At 35.7% G+C, this 22955-nt stretch overlaps 1 protein-coding gene across 7 annotated transcripts in view; it reads right to left on the bottom strand.

The window, feature by feature from the left end:
• KLC1 (kinesin light chain 1) overlaps positions 1-22955 on the bottom strand; it is a 50431-nt gene that overhangs the window by 11711 nt on the left and 15765 nt on the right. For 3 of the 7 annotated variants that reach the window (XM_080596332.1, XM_080596331.1, XM_080596329.1), the window contains exons 2-13: positions 21640-21901; positions 18551-18781; positions 16366-16444; positions 14197-14422; positions 13622-13709; positions 12783-12884; positions 12081-12254; positions 11836-11935; positions 10896-10945; positions 10740-10807; positions 8737-8845; positions 4984-5145 (exon numbers count right to left, since the gene is read on the bottom strand). In XM_080596332.1, coding sequence (XP_080452458.1) covers positions 4984-5145; positions 8737-8845; positions 10740-10807; positions 10896-10945; positions 11836-11935; positions 12081-12254; positions 12783-12884; positions 13622-13709; positions 14197-14422; positions 16366-16444; positions 18551-18781; positions 21640-21900 — 1650 coding nt within the window. In that variant the 5' untranslated portion in view covers position 21901. Of the gene's footprint in view, positions 1-318; positions 975-4983; positions 5146-8736; positions 8846-10739; positions 10808-10895; positions 10946-11835; positions 11936-12080; positions 12255-12782; positions 12885-13621; positions 13710-14196; positions 14423-16365; positions 16445-18550; positions 18782-21639; positions 21902-22955 lie in introns of those variants that run through there. The other 4 variants (XM_080596333.1, XM_080596330.1, XM_080596335.1 and 1 more) reach the window with 3 other exon arrangements.

Raw genomic sequence — 22955 nt, 5'->3', positions numbered from 1 at the left:
TTACGCAAAACATTTCTGATCAGAAACATATATGGTTAAATTATTGTGCATCATTTTAACTCTCACCAAAGAAAATGTAAAACATGACAAAAAACACATTTTTTATACATTGCGTTCATGTTTTACACAGCTGTGCTCATCCAAAGAAATTTCCAACTGAGCACAATTCTATTTGTATGTTTTACTCTTAAAAACAAAAAACAAAACAGTTTAGTAAGAGTGACCACTTCCTACTTCAGAGATACCTTATGTGATTATGAAAGGAAGAGTTGTAGAAGAAGAAAGCAAAGTGCTACTAAGCAGACCAAGACAGACACCTGAGTTGGAGTGAGTTTATTAGAAGTTAGAAAGACAAATACACAAATCACTGAACACCAAGATTAGTAGAGAAAAGCATAATTGCCAAAATTTCACACAAAGACTAAACAGCAATGCTACTTTAGAATAATCATAAGTGAAGACATCCAGAGTTCCATATTGATGTTAACCATGTAATAGGTCTCTAAATACATTTTAAAGCACTTGGAGAACATGCCTTACTTTTACGTGTTTTGTTTTTTTTTCTTTTTTTTTTTTGTTTTGTGGTGTTTTTTCTCCTGTAAAGATCACCATCATGCCATTTCAATAATACCTTGTGTGATACTTTTAACTACCTTTTTTTTCCCATAGTGAACAGCTACTTATAAAGTTCATTGTTACTTCTTTACTAATGTATTACACAGCAAATGGTTGTAATAACATTTTGTATGACTAGATACATATCTGGCAAAGCTACACGTGTACAGAAATAGAAAACCAAAAAGGACACCAGCACTGAAGGAATGGCCAGTTTACAGGGAAGTGTAGCTCTGACAAGAATCTTAAGGGGTTTGCTAAAACACAGCAGTCAGTACTGAAGAGAGAAGTTAAAGCTTGAAGATGGTGCACGCCCGTCATGCAGGAGACAGTATAAGAACCACAAAAGGCATCTAGGCCTGTCAGAAACGGAGAGAGAAAAACTGAATGAAACTGTTGGGAAAAATTCAACAGTTTTCAATTTTGAACAGTTAGGTTTACAGTATTTCTAGGTCACGCTCAAAACAATTTTTTCCAGAGTATTTGGACTGTGCTCAAGTACAAAGTGCAGGCCCTTGCAGTTACCAGAATATTAATGTTTATGCAGTTCAGCCTACATCACTAATGTACAATGTACAAGCGAGCATGAATGATGCTGTGCATTCGTTAAGTTAGAATTGGTACAAAATACAAAACATCTTGAGGAAGGGAGAGCTTTGATATTACATTTTGTAAACAAGGAAAGGATTTTTCAGCTGACGTTAACGCAAAAATGAAGGGAAAAATAAAAAGAGAAGAAGGAAACAGAACAAGGTGCATTCATTTCAGCTTTAACTTCTGTGAGGAATTTTCCTCGAACAGAACTCTAAGAAGAAAGAGGTCTGCCCCTAACCTCCAGACAAAATTCTGTTCATTCTCTTCGGGAATTAGAATCCACCTACCTGTCAATTCAGTCTCTTGAATGTTTTAAAACACGTGTATATATACACACACACAAATATACATACATAAAAAAATCCAAGTGGAAACTTCTCTGCTTTCACTAGTGCAGCAAGGCAGCTGAAAGAATTTGCCTTTAAAAATAATCTGGGGTTCAATCAATACACTTACACTCCTGGTGCAAGTACAGATGCCACTACGGATACCATCAACGTGTGTTGAGAGCCTTTACCTACAGCAGCTGGAGCAGACAGTAATTAACACGAGTTTTGCAGGTGGCAAAATGCCTTGCTACTGAGCAATTGGAAGATCAAAATCTAACCAAAGAATATTTTTGTCTCAAATCTAATTGTGTATGTTGGTCAAACTTTTAAGAATATGCTTCTGTTTGGCAGGGTTAAATAAACTGAAATCTGAAATTCCAGTTAGAAGTATTCGATCAATGAAAACGCTAGTTATTCCTATGTTCTTAAACCAGTTATGCTGCAGTAGTCACAATGGTCCAAAGACCAAAGGCAAGACAAATTTGGTAGCTATAGAGTATAACTTCTATTATGCTAACACATTCAGAATTAGTAAACAAGCTTTTGGGTACTTCAAATCTGAAATATAAGCATCAAGCTTCCAAGTTTAAGACTGACTATAGGACTAACACCTTCAAAACGTATTCAGGTTAAAAAAAATCCTAAATCCAGTGTAAGCAAAACCAGCACCACCACCAATCACAGAGTTATCAATTTCTATGGCAAAGTTTAACTGCCAATTTTTACATCACTCAGGGAATGAGAATCACCTGTTTGCTTACAACTCCCCACCATTATCACCTCCTGTACTTTCTGGCTATCAGCTACAAGGCCCATCTGATTTGACTGTCTGACATTTCTCATTAAACAAGAGCAACTTTTACCAGCTAGTATATGGTAACAAAACTTACTGCTTTCATTTCACACCTGAAACTGGACTTGTTTGCCCAAAAGCCCAGCTTTTTGAAATACCTTTTATTATTCTAACCCATATATTTCCTTACATTAAAAAACATTACCTTAAACACTATTATACCACGAAGATTTTTAACTGTCCTCCAACTGGCTGCAAAATCAATTTACAAAAATGCCCATCTGATATCCTATCTTTTTCTTAAAAGTGATGCAGCAAGAGGGGACAGTTACTTTCTTCTTTAGAAAGTGACAGTGATAAAAAGAAGATGTAAATATTCTAAGCAATAAGAATCTTGAGGTAGAAGAACTAATTTAAAGTATTTGCAAAGATAATTCTCCAGATTTCTGGTGTTTTAAGACAAAATATATCATTGAATTTTCAAGTACCTTCTTAGATTTAAAGGATGGACTTCACAAGAAACATGTAAAGATGCACTACACAACCTTAGTTCACTTTAATTGTTAATGACAAATTTGGCTCAATATTTCATTTCTTTTTGTAAGAATATGACGTTAAAGCACAAAGTGCTTGCTAGGAATTACATATAGAAGTCACTTAATTACAATATACTCTTCCAACAAAAAAATTCATTGAAGTTTGATGCTCTACAGACTTCATCTATTCTCTCTGACAGCCAAGAATACGAGTCAGCTTGAGCACCTCAGAAGAATTTAAATGTAAAAGGCAAGCCTTTCTTTAAGCTCTACAGACAGCCTGATTAAAAATCTATTATACCTTGTGAATCAGAATATTTTGTCTGGAGGAAACACACAAGGGTAAAAAAAACTACACCATATATGTACAGGGAAGAACAGCACTGAGATAGAAACACTAGCAGTGTGGAGGGAGAGAGAGTTGCCCACTTTATATGTAACATGTAATTTAAATTCTTAAGAGGGGAAAAAAAGTAAATAATGAAGATCAGAATAAAGCAAAGCCACCTGAACACACTAAAAATGAAAAGTTTGTCTTGGGATGGCAAAATTGAATTTTTCAGATCAACAAATTTTATCACTGAGTTCCATTCAAATATTGACCTAGAAATACTGTCTATTGTTTTTCCAGAAGGCCCTTTCAATCCAAAACCTGCATGCTTGTTTAATTAATGTCAATAACAGAAAAAAGTTTTATCCATTTAGAACATGTAGTCATGCAAAGTACAGCAGAAATTCAGGGAGGAGTACAGTACACAGTTCTAACGCTGAATGGGCAAAATTAGAGTTAAAAAAAAGTTATCCAACCTTCCTTTGGATTTATTAATGATGCAGTGTTATTCACGAGAGATGCTGATTGACTGTCTTGGCACTCAGAACACCAATGCCAAGAAAACAATAACAAGGAGACAAAAGAAAAGACGGAAAGAACATTCTCCTTTGAAACTAAACCAGTATATGTTTTATCAAGGTTTCTTTGGAACTTGTAGATTAATCAAAGATTTGTGAAGTGTCCTTAAAAACAAACAAACAAACAGATTGCTGTTGTAAGAGAAACGAAACTTCAGAGCACTCAGTATTGCAAAGTAGGCTACTTCCCCTCCCATAAAGCAAAAGCAGGCAAGTACACCACTTCCATAATCTAACAGAATATTTTCAGCAGAACTACAGCTGGGAGTTAGTTAACAGTGCAATAGATATCCCATTGCTAGCAATGGGATAAAGCATGGGAATGATGGTGTGGGAAGCCAACAAGTACATAAACCAGATCAATTACTGAAAGGTTGTACTGTCTTTGAAATAAAGGAAAACAATAGTTAGAAGATGCGTATGTAATCACATCGTATGTATTTAATTTGTGACGATCAGTGTTACGCTGTGAAGCCAATACATAAGAAGAACAGAAACAAGCCCTGACTCCAGTCAAGTTCTAACATGGGAAAGCGATACTAATATTTCACCTAAGAGATGTGAAATTGCTGTCATTTTCTTACATGATGGCATTGTGTATTCAAATGGATTGTGTAACAGCCTGAAAAATTAGGCTGTTTCTTCTATTAAGTTGTGTAAGGTGGAGATTGGAATTATTTTAATATTAGGTTCATCAATTTACTTTAAAACCTCTAACACTTAATACATCTCCATAGCAAATGTTATGATTCCAGAAGATACAGCACTTTCAAGGAAACATTTAAACTGTAGGCAAACATGGCATCAAAAGGACAAAAGCAAAAGCAAAAGTAAAAGTTGATTGCCAGAATACTTCTACCAGTAAAAAGAAACCCACTGAAAAGCAATTAAACATCAGACCATAACCAGGACACTCAATCAGCATTAATTAACTCCGAGTTAAATACGACTGCTTGGGATTCTTGAAGAAATTTCACCGTTCAGAACAACAACAGAAAGGATGTTTTAAAGTTTTAAAACATTACATTTGTTTTTGATAATGATCTTATGAAAAAGATATTACTCTTTATTTCTTAACTGATTCTGCAAGAATTACAAAAGTCAAAGTAGATCAACCATGAACCAATGACGATACAATAGGCTGGTGAGGATTTGTTACGGTGATAATTTATCTAGGCTATTTTCTTAAACTGTGTACTGTACTTACCCCATTCCATTCTACGCTCATACTCACTTCCTCGCCTCCATCAGGCCCACTCTCGTATTTTACCACATCAACATTGAGGCTTTCTCGGCTTCGTCTTTTTTCTATGCTCTCAGGGTCATTCAGCACTTCAGCAACTCTCTGTTTATGAACATTGTCAAGACCCTGATAATTTGATAAAACAGAAAAAGGTTTTATTTTATTACTTGCTGTACTCGTCTGCAATTCACACAAAATAACCATATCAACAAACAAGTCAAATACACAATTCCATCGCTCTGATTCTGCTTTCAACAACTACCTTTGGCGTCTGAATACCTAATTCCTACACACGGTTGTGTTTTACTTAAAATACTGACATATGACACAATACAGTATTATACGCTTCAGAAAGAAATACCATAGAAGTTAAATAATAGAATAGAATAATAGAAATTAAGCTTATAATAGGCAGAACAGACCAGATATACAGAAAATAAAGTATATTTACCTTGTTTTAAAGAACGCCTATCGATTACCAAGTAATCCTTTAAATATCTTTAAGTGCTAAAATACCTTCTATGAGGTATTTTACCCTGCACTAAAAATAAAGGGAGAAGTCTTTAGCACATAAACTAGAATAAAAATAAAGCCCAAATCATGTTCACTCTCTTTATAGTAAACCTAGTCCACATCATAAATAATTTTTGCTGACAGGAAGAGATCCCAGAAGAATACCTTGCACATACGAAAATACTCTGCGTTTTTTTACTTTGCAGCATCAGCAGCAAATAAAAGGGGGTATTCTCTAGGGTAAATCCATGAAGTCCAGCACAATGTAAAAAGAATACAGAAACCATGCAGAAATTCTACTTATTTTTTACACCGTTACATTCTAAAACAGTATGTGCAATTGCATATTTTTTAAAAATAGGAACAGAAAAAGATAAACAAATGAAACTAATTATAAGACTTGCACTGCTCAGTGATTTAGACTTCGAATCACCTGCTCAGAATTAACCACACAGGCAAAAGATAGCTTGTCAGTATAAGCAGACAATTATTCTTCACAGTGATTATCCAGTCAAAAGCGATGCAATCCACTGTTAACAGCTTACACAAGCATTACATGTCACAGGGAACATGTCATGTCATGTCATTGGGAACACTATTTCTGATTTGAATGCAATCAGAATTTGGCAATCCTAAAAGCTAAACAAAAAGAAGGTTCACCTTCACTCTTAAATGCAGAACAAATACATGAATAACGATGAAGGCTGCTGTTGTAGTGGCATGAAGAAATCAGGTTGTTGGATCCCAACAGCTGCTTTCCACTAACTGAAGAGTTGGACAGCCTTCCCTAATGGAATTCTACACACACGGAACCGTGAAACCAATATATAATGAGCGTGTATTTTCATTTCCATGAGGCCATATGGCACAGAAAAGTGACTTGAGTTCACAGACAGCAGAAAAGCGTAGACTCAAAACAGCTTTTATACCAATCCTTTTAGCAGCACAGATTATAAAAAGCATAAATCTATTTTAATTCACCACTAAGGTGGTGATAGCTCACATATGGACTTTAGGCTCTGTTCCAAAGCTATCATCTCATTTACCTCACATATTTAAATAATTAAAAAATAATTTAAAAAAATAATAAAAACACCACCACTACCAAAAAACAAGTAACAACAAATGATGAGGAACTGCACTTTGCAAATTTGTTTGATTCTGTCAAGAAAGATGAAGGGCAAAGAACTTGGCTGGTCTCCAAAAACCTAGGACATACATCCCAGAAGCTAAGGCAAACAAAACATGCATGAAGGAGAACAGAGCCATGGAGGATTGGTGCTTTTTCACACCTCAGAATAAAAACACCTCTTTGCTTTTACCTCAGAAGGGGAAAATGCATTAACCCTGCCTGTTCCTTAATATAAAGGTAGTGTTCAATGCTGCTAGGAAGACAGCAACGTCTCCTACATGCCCAAGGCTAATGCTGCATCTGATGTGACATATTAGGCAATAACGGTGTATATATTACATTACACACCAATGGAAATCTGAGGCATGCTTAAGTAAAAGTGAAATATCAGCAGCAAGCCTCCAGCGGACTCAGTGAAAATGGAGAGAAGGAAAGTTTTTCCAATCGTATCAACAAACCACAAGTGGGCTGATTTAACAGTACTCTAAAAGACTTCTGACAGCAAGATTCTCCCATCCTTAATTCCCAAATAATAAAAAATAATTCTAGGTTTCACACATATATATATTTAAATAGGCAAATATAACTACAAGCAATTTTTCTTTCAGTCTTACTACTATCATTTTATGTCCATTTACCTTTGTTGTATCCACACTTTAAAAAAATAAATCAAAAAAAATCACATGTAATGACAACAGTAAAACTAAGAACCAAATGAAATATATTAAGATACGTAAGATGCAATGTACATTCGTTTCTTATTTTCAAATCACATTTGAATGACAGACACACCAGAAGTGAACCATCAGTATGAGCTTACTTTATTTTATTAAGAATGACTTTTGTATCTGTATTGACTATTTCCCCGCACCCTTGAATTTTCCCTGCTGAAGAACTTTCCTCCCACATTCATACTTCGCTCTGAACAGTTTAATTCCATTTATTTGACAAATACTTTCTAGTTTTCCACCAGGTTGGTAGAAGAGTGAACTTGTGTCACCTTGTATCAAAGATTGCTGAATTCACTAGGAGAACATGAGATTTGCCAGGTACATTTTGCTCTATCACTTTTCTAAAAGTTTGCTTGTATAATGCACCAAACGCTGAAAAACCATTCTTTAAACAGTAACTTCAAATTATTATAACCAATTAAAAAATAGTACATTAAAGATATGGTCCATCACTTAAGTCATTTTACTTGAACTTAGAATTTAAGTTTAGAATTTTAGATGGCCACATAAAAAAATGCTTCTGAAAAACACAAATCTTATTTACTATTCCATAAGAACACAATTAAAATTGAACTTTAAGTTTTTTTTGTTTAGATTTTCTTATTTTTGCTTTCCATCTCAACAATCCCTATTTGCTTGTCCAGTGTTATGTACTTTCATATTAGACATTCTATGAAATCATCCCAAAGGAAAGGAAAAAAACCAAAGCAGTTTCCTATCTTTTAAGACAGTGAGAAAGGGTTGCTTGAACAGAAGATTTGACAACACAGAGACAGCCTTAAAAAAAGCAGAGTAGTCCCCCTCAAACTTTAATAACCATCCTATTCTCCGCAACTGATAGGTTTGTAATAGTCTTCCAAAGGTTAGAGTCAAGCAGTTTGCACCAGTCACAGTCAGTGACATGCAGAACAAGAACATCTGGAAGTTTGGCAGCTCATTATTAGTAGCGCATCTCAGACAGAACAGCAATACTGGCAAAGAAGATTATTAACACAAACTCTCCATTCTCCCTTAGCTACAGTTCGTCTCCCAGGGCACGTATCCAGCTGAGGACTGCTGGCCAACACAAGGTTTTCTGCTTTTCCATTTTCCACATAATTTGACCCACAATTTCAGTCATGCCCCAGGTACGTGGTGTCACTGCCATAGCAATTAACTGTTTGCAAGTGTTAGGACGGTATTGATTTATCACTAGATCAGACTGAAATTCAAGGGGGACACCAGGCACCAGACAATGAATAGCTAAATGTTTATATATTTTGCATGTATGATAGATACTGAAGTTGAAAGTCTGCATAACCATAACGCAGAGATAGCACTAAGGGGAATTTTCATACTTGCCTGTTTACGAGATCTCATTGCTGCCTCTTCTAATGTTTCAGCAGCTTCAAATTTGCCTTGCCGTCTGTAAAGTGCCCCAAGGTTCTTTAAGGTAGTTGTTACTGTTGGACTATTAAAAAAAATATGTTAAATTCTTTATTAGTTTGTGGATTAAGAAAACATAAATGAATATATCTACATTTTTTTGTGATTATTAAATGTCCTGAAATATACTATACCTTACTTCATGTACAGGAAATATCTGTTAAGCCATTTCAAACTGCACTAACAACTCACGCTAGGATTAGTCAGCAGCCCTGAACCTGAACATTAGTCACTAGCCTCTAGAGCTACCCAAGAGAAAACTGGAGTGCCACATCCTCATGTTTCTCAGATGCATCTCCAAAGGTTAAAACTTAGTTCAATCCTGATGTGTTCAACTGAATAACTCCGAAGCATCCAGAAAATATACCTACTCATACATACAGTGACTGTTACTGTAGCATGCTTTAGTCACAAAACAAATGAACAATTCCTTTCATCAGCTATTAATACCTGTTTTCAGTTTCTGTGCAAACTAGGTTTGAACAATAAAACAAAGGAAAAAGCACGTTTCATTAACAAGTCTCACACTCCAAAAAGATATTTTTGATTCAATGGCACCATGAGAATTAGCTCAATCACAATATTGTTGCTTGGAGGTTTGCTCCTGTAACAGCAGAGGAAGGATTTCCTCATGCATTAGAATGAGCTAGAACATGAAAAACAAACCAACAAAATGCATGGCACCTAGAGTTCAGGGTGAAAAGAACAGGGTACATTTCAACAGTACAAAGGTTTTTTACTTGTTAAATGTAAGAATTCAAGCAGTGAAGAAAGAAAAAACCCTCGCTGAACATCACTAGTACTACCTGCAGGCTTTTCTTCATTCATTGTACCATGGTGTACATTAAAAAGACAGTTAAGGAACAAAATTAAAACAAAAAACATTTCACCAAGTATGATGCATACTGAAACGCTTGTTTCTCTTCTTCCATTTTAAGATACACATTGTCAGTCTCACAAAACGAATATTCTTCAGGCTTTAGAAACTCAAATCACGCAGAAGTGTAGCAGTTTATTTTTAGTTCTGCCAGCTAGAAACCCAAGGCTCAGTTATTTTACTGCATTCAGCTCTGGAGCTCCCAGCACAAGAAGGACATGGACATATTGGAATGAGTCCACAGGAAGACCACAAAGATGATCAAGTGGCTGGAGCACCTCCCCTATGAAGACAGGCTGAGGGAACTGTAGCTGTTTAGCCTGGAGAAGAAAAGGCTCCGGGGAGACCTTACAGTGGCCTTCCAGTACCTAAAGGGTGCCTACAGGAAAGCTGGGGAGAGACTCTTTGTCAGGGGGTGTAGTGATAGGACAAGGGGAAATGACTTTAAACTAGAAGAGGGTAGGTTTAGATTAGATGTAAGGAGGAAATTCTTTACTCTTGAGGGTGGTGAGGCGCTGGAACAGGCTTCCCAGAGAAGCTGTGGATGCCCCATCCCTGGAGGTGTTCAAGGCCAGGCTGGACGGGGCTTTGGACAACCTGATATAGTGGAAAGTGTCCCTGCCCATGGCAGGGGGTTGGAATTGAGTGATCCTTAAGGTCCCTTCCAACCCAAACCACTCTATGTTTCTATGATTATTTGCATAGTCTCCTTTTTGCTTCTGGTCTTCTCTACGGGTTTTGCTGGGGCAATGTCAGGGAGAGCATGTATGCCAGCCAATAGTATAAAAAGAAAGGTGACCTATACCAGAAATCATCAGCCTAGATTAAAAGCAGCCTCAGGACATGAAAACTGCTACTGTCTGTGTTCCTGAAACCCAGTTTTGGGCCTGAATATCTAATACTATAGCTTTTGTAGCTCCAAGCAAGTTGCTGGTTTGTTTTCATTTTGAACATGCTTTAATCTGACATTTCTAGATACTGTGTGCTGCTATGTGGTTTGTCCTGTAAAAAAAAAAAAAAACAACAACAAAAAAACACCTACCTATCCACTTTGCAAGCTTTGTACCAGCCACCATATTCTCCAAAAGATGTGCCATCTTTTTGTTTTCCCTAAAAACAAAAATAACAATATTTTAGTTATAAACCAATTATTTTTATTTAATGAAAACTCCAAAAAAGATTATGACAATGGCCTTACTTTGCATTCTTCCCTCTCTTCTGCATGCATCCAAATAGGCTTATTTTCATCTGATGAAACAGAAGAAAATATTTTATAGAAGTACAAAGCTACAAAACATACATTGCAACATTTTCACCCTTCTGAAATAAGGCAGAGAACCAGATAGTTATGCTACCACCACAACAGAGATCATTGTCTGTACTACAGAAAGAAGCACAAGATCAATAAAACTTTTTTTTTTTTTATATAGTTTTCCAAATCTGTCTTTTTATTATCTGAACTTAGGAACAGTTACTTCTGAGAAGCTTTGAAACCAATACGTATTGCCATCACTCTGTCATGCGCCTAGTTATGTGCTAACAAACACACATTTATTTCTTTTATCATAACAACTCTTTTGACATCTACGAAGCAGTACATATGCTACCATCACAGAATGCAATGAAAATTCTTCACTGTGATTTATAGTTGATGATGAAATGCATTTGACTCCAATGCATCGTCTAACTTACAGTAAAGTGCATTTCCCCCTATTCTTTAAATATATTAATGAAGGACTCGTATTACCAATATATTTATTATGTCATTAAAAATCTGTACTGACTTTTTTCTGTGAATGGAAAGTGACGTATTTTTTTGACTCTATAAAAACAGCAAAATTAGTTTCTGTTGTGCATAAAATAAATTATGCCAGAAATATGATACATAAGACATAAACCTAAACACGTTTCCCTCATTTAAGAAAAACTCTCCTGTTGAAATAAATGTTATTACTGTATCTAAACACTTTCTTATGATGAGTTTTGCAGTACTTCAATGCATTTGTAATCTCACTTTTTAAATCTGCCTCAAGCAGACAACAATTTTAACCAGGATACAATTGCCCTCCTACAGATTTTATTTCATAACTACTACAAAAATCAAGCATACATTCAAATCTAGGGACTAAGTTACTTACCATCTACAGAGCCAAATTCCCGTTCATGAGCACGAGTAAGAATCTCTTTGTATAAAGTTTCCGCTTGCTTAAATTTGCCTTGTTTTAGGTAACAGGATGCCTAAAAACAAAATACCCCCAAAAAAGGTATCAGCACACTGTTTTATTTAGGTTTGATAAATACAATAAATACATTCTGAATAAAGGTATGTTTCAATTCATCAAAAAATGTTACTTTTTCTTAGATTTATTTATAAATGGCTTACCAGGTTATTCTTTGTTTTTGCAACATTTGGATCATCTGGTCCCAGCTTAGTTTGGTAAATCTCCAGTGCCCTCTGATAGTAGTATTCTACCTCCTCATATTTACCCTGGTTCTGGCATAGTAAAGCCAAGTTATTTAACTGTTTGGCAACATCAGGATGATCTTTCCCCAGGACCTGAAAAAAATCAAAAAAACTTTTATTAAAACACTCTCCAGTCATCATATCAGGGTTTAGAAATGCATCAGTTAGACATAACCCATTGTTTTTTAATCCTCAACAATTGCAACATGAGGATGATGAAAGCAAACTTTGAAAGAGAAGGACACAAAAACCACTCAGTTCTATTATAAACCAAGAAGGCTATAGAACAATTTGCAATAGGAACTATGTTATATGCACTATATTGTCAATATACAATTGACAAATATACAATTGACTGTACTTGTCAAAGATTATTCAATCAAAAGGAGAAAAAAAGGTACAGAGGGTTTATTAGAAAATACAGAATTTAGAATATACCTGGAGTGCTGTAACAGCTATGTAGAACTACTGGAATTTAATACTGTTTTGCATTTCAGACATTGATAACTACTGTGATTGATCTGGCAGATCTATCCAAATAAAATATAAAACAAATGTAGGGATGTTTACTTCCACCCCTACAAAAATCCATTCAAAGGTGCTCTATTTTTTTAATCGTACCTTTTCTCTGATTTCCAGAGCTCTCTTACACAAAGGTTCAGCTTCTTTATACTTTCCACGTTTACCATAAAGTACTGCAAGATTGTTTAGAGTTGCTGCCACCTGCCAACAGAATAGAAATATCACTTATTGGAATTTGCAGACACAAATATCTGACAAATTGATGTATCTGCAATGCACTGATGTTTTCACATTTTCCACAGTGCAGACCTCTTGAAATTTGCAAATGAAGAAATAAAAAACACATACATACATAAAAGGAAATCTAAAAACAAGAACAAACAAAATCATGAAATAATTCTACTTCATTTGTGGAAACGTCATTTAGTACATATTTTCTGCATAGATTCTTGTCTTACAACGTTACCCATCAAATTTATACTCAGACCCGCCTCACTTTGACACAGGCTGCATGATGTGAGATACCCCAATTTTAAACACCAAGTATAAGTGTTTGATTTATGTTTCATTTAAAGGCAGCAGCAAAACAAATCAGAAGTATGCCTTCATTTCAAGTTTGAGAAAGTGATCCAAGTAAGCAAATTTAAAATCTTTCTTCACAAATTAATCTCCCATAGAAGATCCATGCAATCTGATCCAAAAATCAAATAAGTGCAGATCATTTGTGGTGAAACAGCATCGAATATAACCTTCAAAAGGCACGTTAAGTATTTAAGAGAAAACGAAGTATTTTACAGTGTGACCTCCTACCTGTGCTGTTTAGAGATAAGCCAGCTCTTAAAAACTTTCCTGTTGAGTTTAATATTAGAATGAGTTGGGGGGGGAGGAAAAAAAGGTAAAAAACACAACTAAAAACATGATGTTGCATGTATACAAACCGCTGGATGATCTTTGCCCAAAGTCTTTTCACGGATAGCCAAGGCATCATTCAGGAGATTTGCTGCATCTTTGTACTTGTTTTGGTCTCTAAATTTCAAAGAGAGTCAAAATTAATATTGGGGATTCAGAAGAGGAAGTCATAACAGTGAAGCTGGCTTCAGTACTGGCCTAAAGACTGGCTATTACAAGAGAAGAGTAACTCAGAATACATTCAGGCACCAGGAAGTGAAAACCTGAAGCCCATATCTGTAAGGTAGTTGGCAGATCGAGGACTATTATGTACTACTTTCTATATTCTCCAATTTCTGCCTCCAGATCATCTGTAAGTGGGTAATCAAGACATGCCCCCTCAGTAAACCAAATAAATAAATAAGCTTCACTCTCAAGACAAAAACACAGGCAAAAACGCAACAACTTGTTTGTCTTTTAGCATGCATAGACATATAAGTATTACAGAACCCTCTTGAAAGTTTTAATAAAAACCAGGGAATGGAAAATAAATGCTGAACACTGATAGCCTATAGCCAGATATTAACTATTTAGTTAGCTGACATTTATCTGTTACTATACAAACCTGTACACCAAAGCAAGTATGTTCAACATAGTGGCAACATCGGGATGATCATGACCTGAAGTCTTCTCCAGATCTTCAAGAGCTTGTTTACAAAGAGGTACAGCAACCTCATATCTACCTTGGGATGCGTACTGAATAACAAGATTATGAAGGGTCCTTAATCTTGCTGGAATTTCATATCCACCTTGTTGGGCAGCAGCTGCTGCACTGCTATGCTGCTGTTGAACTGGAAGAAATTCACAAAATTTTAAGTTGTTTAAAAAGATGACCATAACTTGAAAACATTTAAAATTAGTTAAATGACACAGAATGAGACTGAATTGTATTCCTTCAGTACAATGCTTTGGTGCTGGAACATGCTTCGCAGCAGTTATTCTGTCTTTAACTATGACAGCAAAATAGACTATTTTATTCTTCATATTCTGTCCTTGCTTTATAAACAAGGGTACTGTTTTAATATTATTTCACACTTCTAGCTGAAAGGGTCAAATCTAATAAACAAATGAAGAAAATAAGAAACTATTTGAGCTCAAACTATTAAGAATTCTCAAGACTCTATCATAATTTTACACGCAGAAATATTTTCCTATGGCAAGTTTTTTCCCAGAAAGATTTTCTAAGGAAAGAAATGCTAACACAGACGAGTCAAGTACCTGCAGCAGAAAAGCTCAACTGATTTATTCTTTTTCCCTTTATTCTCCTTCTATAAATGTACTTTTTGTTTGTTTGCTTCCCTTTGCTATAACAGGAAATAATTAAGGTTGGCATGAAAAGGATTAGAACACCTTGGATGCCAGAAGTAATAATTACAAGAGAAAAGGCACCAAGACAAAGCCAGTGTCAACATTTTGGTTTTATTTACTAACCCTCAGGTTTAGCCACTTATTTTCTACTAGCTACTAGGTTTTGGTTTTTGAAACCCCCTTCCCATTCCTCCAAACAACCCCTTTTCTCTTCACCTGGGAGATTTCAGGAAAGACTGAGGAAAATCATCTCTTACTCATTTTTATTAAATTCTAGACAACACACAGGACAAGGGTTCCAGCTGTGAGCCTGACTTTCTTCTCTCCTTTCTATTAAGGAAAAAACAGTCACAGCAAATGAGAGTATTTTTATGTCAGTGGAATCATACAATTCTAAGCCTACACCCACAATTACTGCCTACTGAAGCATTTGAGTATTTTTTCCTGGAGGTCAAGGAAACTACTGAAATGTCACCCTCCTCTTCAGTAAAGCAAAACAGTAAAATGATAGATGGACTATGCAGGTATAGAAACACTTCTGCCACACAACTTTCCTACTACAAAATTCTAGATAAGGCTGGATGAACGCAGGATGGAGCTCATGCTCAACACTAACCTTTTCTAAGCTCTTCAAATCCTCCTTCCATTGCTGGTGTTCACTACCATGCTATCAAGCATGCAGTGCACTTTGAGTATGAGTCCATAATGGAAATTCAAAACTCTGATTACCAAGGTGGGGTGAGTCAGATACTTTTTTCCTGTCATTTATCTACTAAGAATCATACACCACCAGCACACTGCACATACACTTCAATATCAATACATTATATAATATCAGCTTTACAACCATAAGAAAGGCAAAGTATTTCATTAAGCAAAGCTTATCTATCAACGGCTTCCTTCACCCTCTAACTCAAACTTCACTCCACCCACATTCATCAGTCCTTCTAACCTGAATACAGCCCTTCTAGAATGGATAATAAATTAAGGGAAGACAATCTTAGCAAAAGATTGCATGAGAAAGACTTCATGCTGAAACCTACCATAAATGTTAAATCAGATAATTTGAAAGGTCATTAACAGCATTTACCATCTGGGCAGACCATCAGAAAGCTTCACTCTTTCAGAACATGCCTCAGTCACTCTGCCATTCTGAGGCCCACAGACTCTGGGACCAATTTGGTGCTGAAGTCAGCTCCAAGAATTTTGCAAGAGCTAGTAAACTGATTAAAAATCTAGGCCCCACACATATCAATCATCACAACCAGCTTTCTGGCTTTCCTGTTTCCTTATTCTAGCAGGGCAAGAGGCATTCAGCACTCCACTCTGTCCCAGAAGCCCCTAAGCATGATTTGTTTTTCGAATTAGCATCTTTAGCTTCTGCACAGAAGAGATACACTGACATTGTAATTTGAAATGCACTTACTTCCTTGACCTTGGTCATCTTCATCATTGGGAAATAAATCATCCAAAGGCTCTTTGGTGGAATCTGTATCTTTATCCTCCTATAGAAAAAAAAAGTTGTTACACTATTAAATCTAATGCATAAAATGACAAGTCTATTTAACCTGCACTGTTAAAGCAACTCCCCAGTTCCAGAACTTTGGAATTGTCGAGAATAACATTTCTTGAAGAAGTTTAATTATGTTCAAATGTATTTACACACTCTGTCCTGAAACAATATGGGACACCTTCAGGAGAGACAGGAATAGAAATCAGGTCTCCTAGATTTCAGTCTCAATTTAAGCACACAAGAACATATTTGTTACTCTTACGAAGACATCATACCTACAGAAAGTACCCATGGAAAAGTGAACACTACTAAATACACAATTGTCCACTGTACTTTGAAGTCATATATGCAGTTAGAGATGAGCAAGGGAGAGAAAGAAAGAGATTCATCTCCTGAAGGAGAATAAATTTGCACCAGCAACTTTAATTCTGTCACATCAATTTCTGAGGACTCAATTTCTGCACAAATAACAGGCTTTTGCAATTGTGATCTGTAAAGTTCAAAAAGAAAAAAAAAAAGCACTTGGAAGGGAGTTCATCTCCAATATTCAACTCCTGGAGCCATACTAACTTCTGCAAGATCTATCAGCGTATATTGATTTTAAACAACCAAAGATCATTCAAAATTTCCACAATCACATAAAACAAAGAAGCAGATCATCCCCCCCATCCTGTTTTCTATATATGGAGCCTACATAATATTAACATTTCTGAGAACTTTAAGAAATATTTCTCCTTACTGAGAAATATTTATCTCAGTAAGGAGAAAAACCAAGAGCACATTCCTTTTTTTCTGGCTCACCATCCAGCACCTTTTTCCACAGATGAGAAAAAAGCAACTGCTGTCATTGGCTTGATCAAGCTCAGCGGTTGCAAAGATGGGTGCTCTGCAAAAACAGCAGATTGATGAGACTGTGAACTTCCCACCTGAGATCTTATTTTAAGCGTGCAGATTCCAAGTTTATTGTGAGAATACACAATTGGCAAAAGGCTAACAGAGACCGTACACATGGTTAGTGAAACTACAATGATGCTTTGCTTGCTTCATCCCTATGTGCAATTTCAAATAATGGTGCTATTTATGTCATCTATTGATTATAGTTCAACTTTTAGCACATAGAAATCCCAGTGCTTCCTCCTGTGAACAGTTTTCTTCTTCTTAAAGAAAGTTTACTAAACGGGCTTCACTGGCAGTATTCAACTACAAATACCACTGAGAAGTTCTGCATGCATCTGACAAAAACAGCTCATGGTACATTAAAAGGATTTGGTCAAGCAATTGGTTAAGCAAGACCAAAATGCATACACTTTCACCCATCATGTTCCTAAGGTAGATGGTTATGAAAAACTGTCCTTTCCAAGCTGTGGCTGAATACATCTGAACACGAAATGAGATCTTTCTCTACAATACTATCTAATATAAGAAAGCTAAATAAAAGGACAGCATGAAGAGCAACTTAGAAATCTTTTTAAGTACTAAGTCACTTATGTAAATTAAAATTGTAATCATTTTCTATCCTAACCTAAGAATATGTAACACAACAGGTTAGCTAAATGTGGCTGAAAACATGCGGATGATCATAATGTCTGGCAGAAGATCCATAAAGGGCATTCAATGACATCCTATCCTAGTGTGTAGCCTATATAGGGGCTACAGAGACTACACACTACTTTCAGTAGACAAAAAAAATAAAAATATTTTTCCTGCAATCAATATAAGCCAAATTCCCTATGTTCCTACAATCTGTAATAGTTTGCACTCTTCACTTATTTTAACTGTTCAGCATATAGAAAGACGTTTTTGGTCTCAAGGTCAGTTCTTCATATTCTTTATGCTAGTACGATACTAAAGAAGTATTCATGGATTTTTCATCCTCATATGTATTTTATTATCTACAGGCAGTAAAACACGTACTTTCTTAAGATAACAACTGAACTCTAAGAATCTAAACTATGTGACACTGGTGCAAGGCAAGCATTTTAATGACGTGCTTATGTGAGCGACAAATAAAAAGCTCGTTATCTGCCTTTTCTTAGTAACTAGGCAGATTACAACACATACATAAATGTGCACTGCTTTTTACTGTACAGCTACTTACTGATGGTGAAATATCATCGTCATATTTTTTTAATTGATTCATGAATTCTAGATGTTTCTTTTCTTCCTCCAGTTGGGCCACAGATTGCTCGCTTTTCTGTAGTTTCTGTTGCGTATTGGCTAGTTCATCCCGTAACCACTGATTTTCCTGGCACAGTCGGCGAACCTGAGCACGCAGTTTCTGCTTCTCCGATTCCACTGCATTTAAGTGATTTGACAAGGCCATCATTACCTGAAAAGCAGAAGGTAGCTCATGACGTACTTCCTCCAGAATGCAGTCCTGTATTTAACACACAAGCCTTTATCATTTAAGACCTACATCATCTGTGAAATCTGGTAAATATTTGGATTTCACCTTGATATGTATCTGATATTTGCTTTTCCTCTATTATTTTTATAAACCGTTCAACCAGAATTAACCCAGAAGTAGTCTTTGCTGATTATCATTTTTCATGATGCTGTTAGAATTCAAATAGCTTTAGAATCTCTCCAAGACTGCATATAATCTCAAAACATTATGAAAAATTTGAACTAGGATTCAGATTACTGAAATGGAAATTTTCATTCCATTAACACAAAACAGAGCAGTAATGCTTTTAACTTGAAGAATCACCTTCCCTGTAAGAACTAAACCAGAGTTCTTCTAATTGGGCAGATTCCAAACAGAAAAGGGTTCATACGTATGTTCGCAGTTCATGAGGATGAACTCTGCATAAAAATAATACTTCAAAGTGACAATTATACTGCTTGGATCTAAATGTGCAAATGAACACACAACTATATAAGCACTTCAAATATACACACGTATCACAAGTATGAGTGTGCAGACATCCAATGTGTTTGAACAGTCACATAAATAGGACAAAACCAGAATGGTCATTAAAGCACTCTATTTGGTTTTTTTTTTTGCTAAGCCATGCCAAATGAAAAATGAGCACATTAAGTGAAAGCCAAACATTACACACAGAAGATACTCTGATTTCACTGTTTATTTTAATCTACCACTGATACATCTAGAAACACACCTTGTAAAAATGGGCCTATGGTGATAATGAGAATTTTCTTTTAGTTGAAATACTAATAACTCAAGGGCATCAAACTCATCTTCTCAATTTCACACTTCTTTAAAACAAAGTTACTTTGATGTGTTTTTGAACTAAGTATTTCATGTGAAACAGATCATATTTTTAACCAAAATTTCAGGTTTCCAGGAAATACCTTTATAAGGAAGAAGTGGCTTCTAGAGAATTCATATTAGATGAAGAACCACGGATAATTTCCTAACACCAGTCCAAATATCTGGATTTCAGCACCTGCCTATTTACATATTCAAAACTGTTAATAATTTAAATACTTTGCCTGTTCAAACAGTTGCATTTGTGCCATCAAAAAGCATATTTAGGGAAGTTGCAATAATACAGTCAACATACTCAAACAACTTTTTACAAACTACAATAGCAAACTAACTCCAGAGAGTAAGGCTACAAAGGATTTATTGTGAAAGAAAAGAGTTTGATTACTTCTTCAGCAAAGTCGGCTTCATCTTCATGGAAGTAACATTTACTTCATCATATCTACATGTCACTCAAACATCCATAAAATTCTCCTGCATCTTAATTTAAATTATGCAAATGACAAAATACTACTTCTTTACAACCCAAAGAGCACAGGAGGACAGGGCTTATCAGGCCTGAGAGTAGTGGTCTGAAATACAGATGCTTTCCTAACAAAGGCAATAAATGTGGACTTCTTGGCTCCTCAGCTACCCCTCACAAAACACCAGCTAGGGCAAACAAGGCAATATTTGCAACTGAGGCTACAGAGTCTGATAGAGCCAAAAATAAAAGCTACCTTTTCAGAGCCCCAGTACCGTGCCAAAGTTAGAAGACAAGGTAACTCATGCATTCACAGATCTTCTACGAACACCCGTTAAAGGTAACTCAGCTATTACAGTTTTATTCCATGCATCTTTCACATTTTCTTCCAATACAAGGGATCAAAGCATGCAAATACTAAGGCTCAGCAGTCTGTACCAAGACCAGGGGTTCTACGTTCCCATGTGTAGTAAAATGTATTTGTTGTTCTTCTCAGGCCTCAACTCACCATTACCCAATGCACAACTTCCATTGCACCAAACAAGAATACCCTGATCCAGATAAAAAGACTGGGCACGATGACAGCCCAATACAAAGCCTATTAATATAAAGTTATCCCTTTAGCACTTTCAACTCATTTGCAAACACTCCGCCATTTTATCCTGATGACTGTGTTGCCTCCCATATATTTGGTACTGGATCAAAAACCTGAAACTCCTAAAGTTGGAATGCCGACAAAGCCCCCACATTCTGACTAAACATTTTCTCAGATCTCTTCTGCAGAGGATACCTTCTTTCACTAAGATAGTTCACAGAAGTTAGTTCAGAACCCTTTCTTTTAAGCATAAGTGAAAGTTGTTCAGATTTTATACTAGATCCTTAAACTTTAAAATGCATTTAAATTCAATTTTGGTTTCACAAAATGTTCAATAAACATTCTAGATTCTTAAGTCCAAGGAGCACCATGACCTAGTATAATCTCAGAATTAAGGCAACAAGAACATGAATTTAAGAGCATATCAGAACTCAAAGGTTGGGTCTCCTAACCCTGAGCAAAATCCTGTTTTATATTATTAGTGTGTGATCTCCCTAAACAATAGCTCAGAGTTAAAATGCCATTACTTAGTTCTTGTTTGAGCAGCTCGTTACCTGACCAATGCCATGGAAAGGTTTAAACAGAAAACAGCAACTATCTCACTGAAGTCAAGAGAAGCTCAGTTATAGGCTTCAGTGTTTTGATACTGAATGTATAATTAGTTTTGCACTACAGTAAGACAGCCTCTATTAATTACAGCAGTCTTTTTCCTTAACATACAATAACAACTTACGTGTCTCAACGCACTGCTAATATTCTGTAAGGCAAATGCACTTCTGCCAGAACTAATCCATTTACTTCAAATTTCCAATTAGAGGACAAATAATGATCTTTCATTAATTTTTTCATACTAAAAATTCAGACAAATTCTGAAATGCTTTATTTTCACTTCAGTTTTACCTGTGCTTCACTAAGGCCAAGTTCCAGCATCTCCAGTGACTTTCGAATCATGTTTGATTTTTCTTCAACCAGATTAGTTTCATCATCTTTCTTCAAACATTTCAGTGTTTCAAGTAAGCTCTGTAAAATTGAATTGTGTTCATTCTTCAGTGCCTCTAGTCCATTAATCACTTGCTTAGTTTTGGCAATGATTTCATCTTGAGTAAGCTTCTCCAACTTCTCTTCCTTTAGATACACCATTGTGGACATGTTTTCATACATTCTGAAAAAGAAGAGCATACTAGTTAACCACAGGGTAAAAAAAAAGCAACAACAAAAACAAACAAACAAAACCCAACCAAGCCATCCTCTACAAGTGAATAAAGCTCTTCTTTAACAAGTCATTAAAACATAATTGTTTTAAATACATACTCATAACGTAATGATATTTTTGCACAGCTTTCACAATGTTTTACGTCCTGGCTTTGAACAGCACTTCAAGTTTTCCAGTTTCTATTTCCAGAGTTAATATCAACACTAATTCATAAGCCAAATAACTGAAAATAAACAGACATGGCAGAAGACTTTCCAATAAGCACTAAGCAATCATGCTGCTTATCTAGGATTCTGGTTTGTGCAGTAGCTGGTGTATAAAACGTGCTATAATACATACAACTGACTCCACTGATCTACAATTATCTTTACAAATATCCACAAAATAGAATTTGAAGAAGAAATACCATCCAACCCTCTGAAAAGGTTGATCGATCAAACTTTGTCCTTTTCCAGTAGCAAGAAAACACCATCTTGATCCTTTTCCAGGGGATAAAAAAGCTAGTATCTTTACGTATTTTGAAAACAACAACTGCCCCCTAAGATTACTTTACATCCATTGTTGTTCCTGTAGAATTACATACAGACATTCAATTGTCTACAGGCCTAGACACAACTGTTTTGATTAGGCTACAACAGCTGTTACGTGCTAGAAAAAATGATTTGTATAACACAATCCTTGTGATAAATGTTTCACTGTGTTATTTTGTCAGTAGGTCGCACACTCTATCAAGGCTATCAAATTTCTGGATGTTTATAAATGCCTCAACCAAATGCAAACTATAGAAACTCTGGTATATCTGTCATTATATGTCCTGTTGCTGAAGTGACAACCAAGTTTAACAACGCTGCAATACCAACAGAAGACAGAAATCACTTGATCCTGTTTCTGTATCACCAGAAAAATGTTCTATAATGAAAATAAAGAATTCAGGAATTGTTCCTTTATACTTAAGCTATGAATATCTTCAAGCGTACCAGAAGTATAAATTAGAATAAAGTAA

The sequence above is a fragment of the Anser brachyrhynchus genome (assembly GCF_964034855.1).
Source record: "Anser brachyrhynchus genome assembly, chromosome: 5".
Taxonomy (NCBI): domain Eukaryota; kingdom Metazoa; phylum Chordata; class Aves; order Anseriformes; family Anatidae; genus Anser; species Anser brachyrhynchus.
The sequence above is the reverse complement of the archived record's forward strand: the minus strand, read 5'-3'. Positions and strand labels throughout refer to the sequence as shown.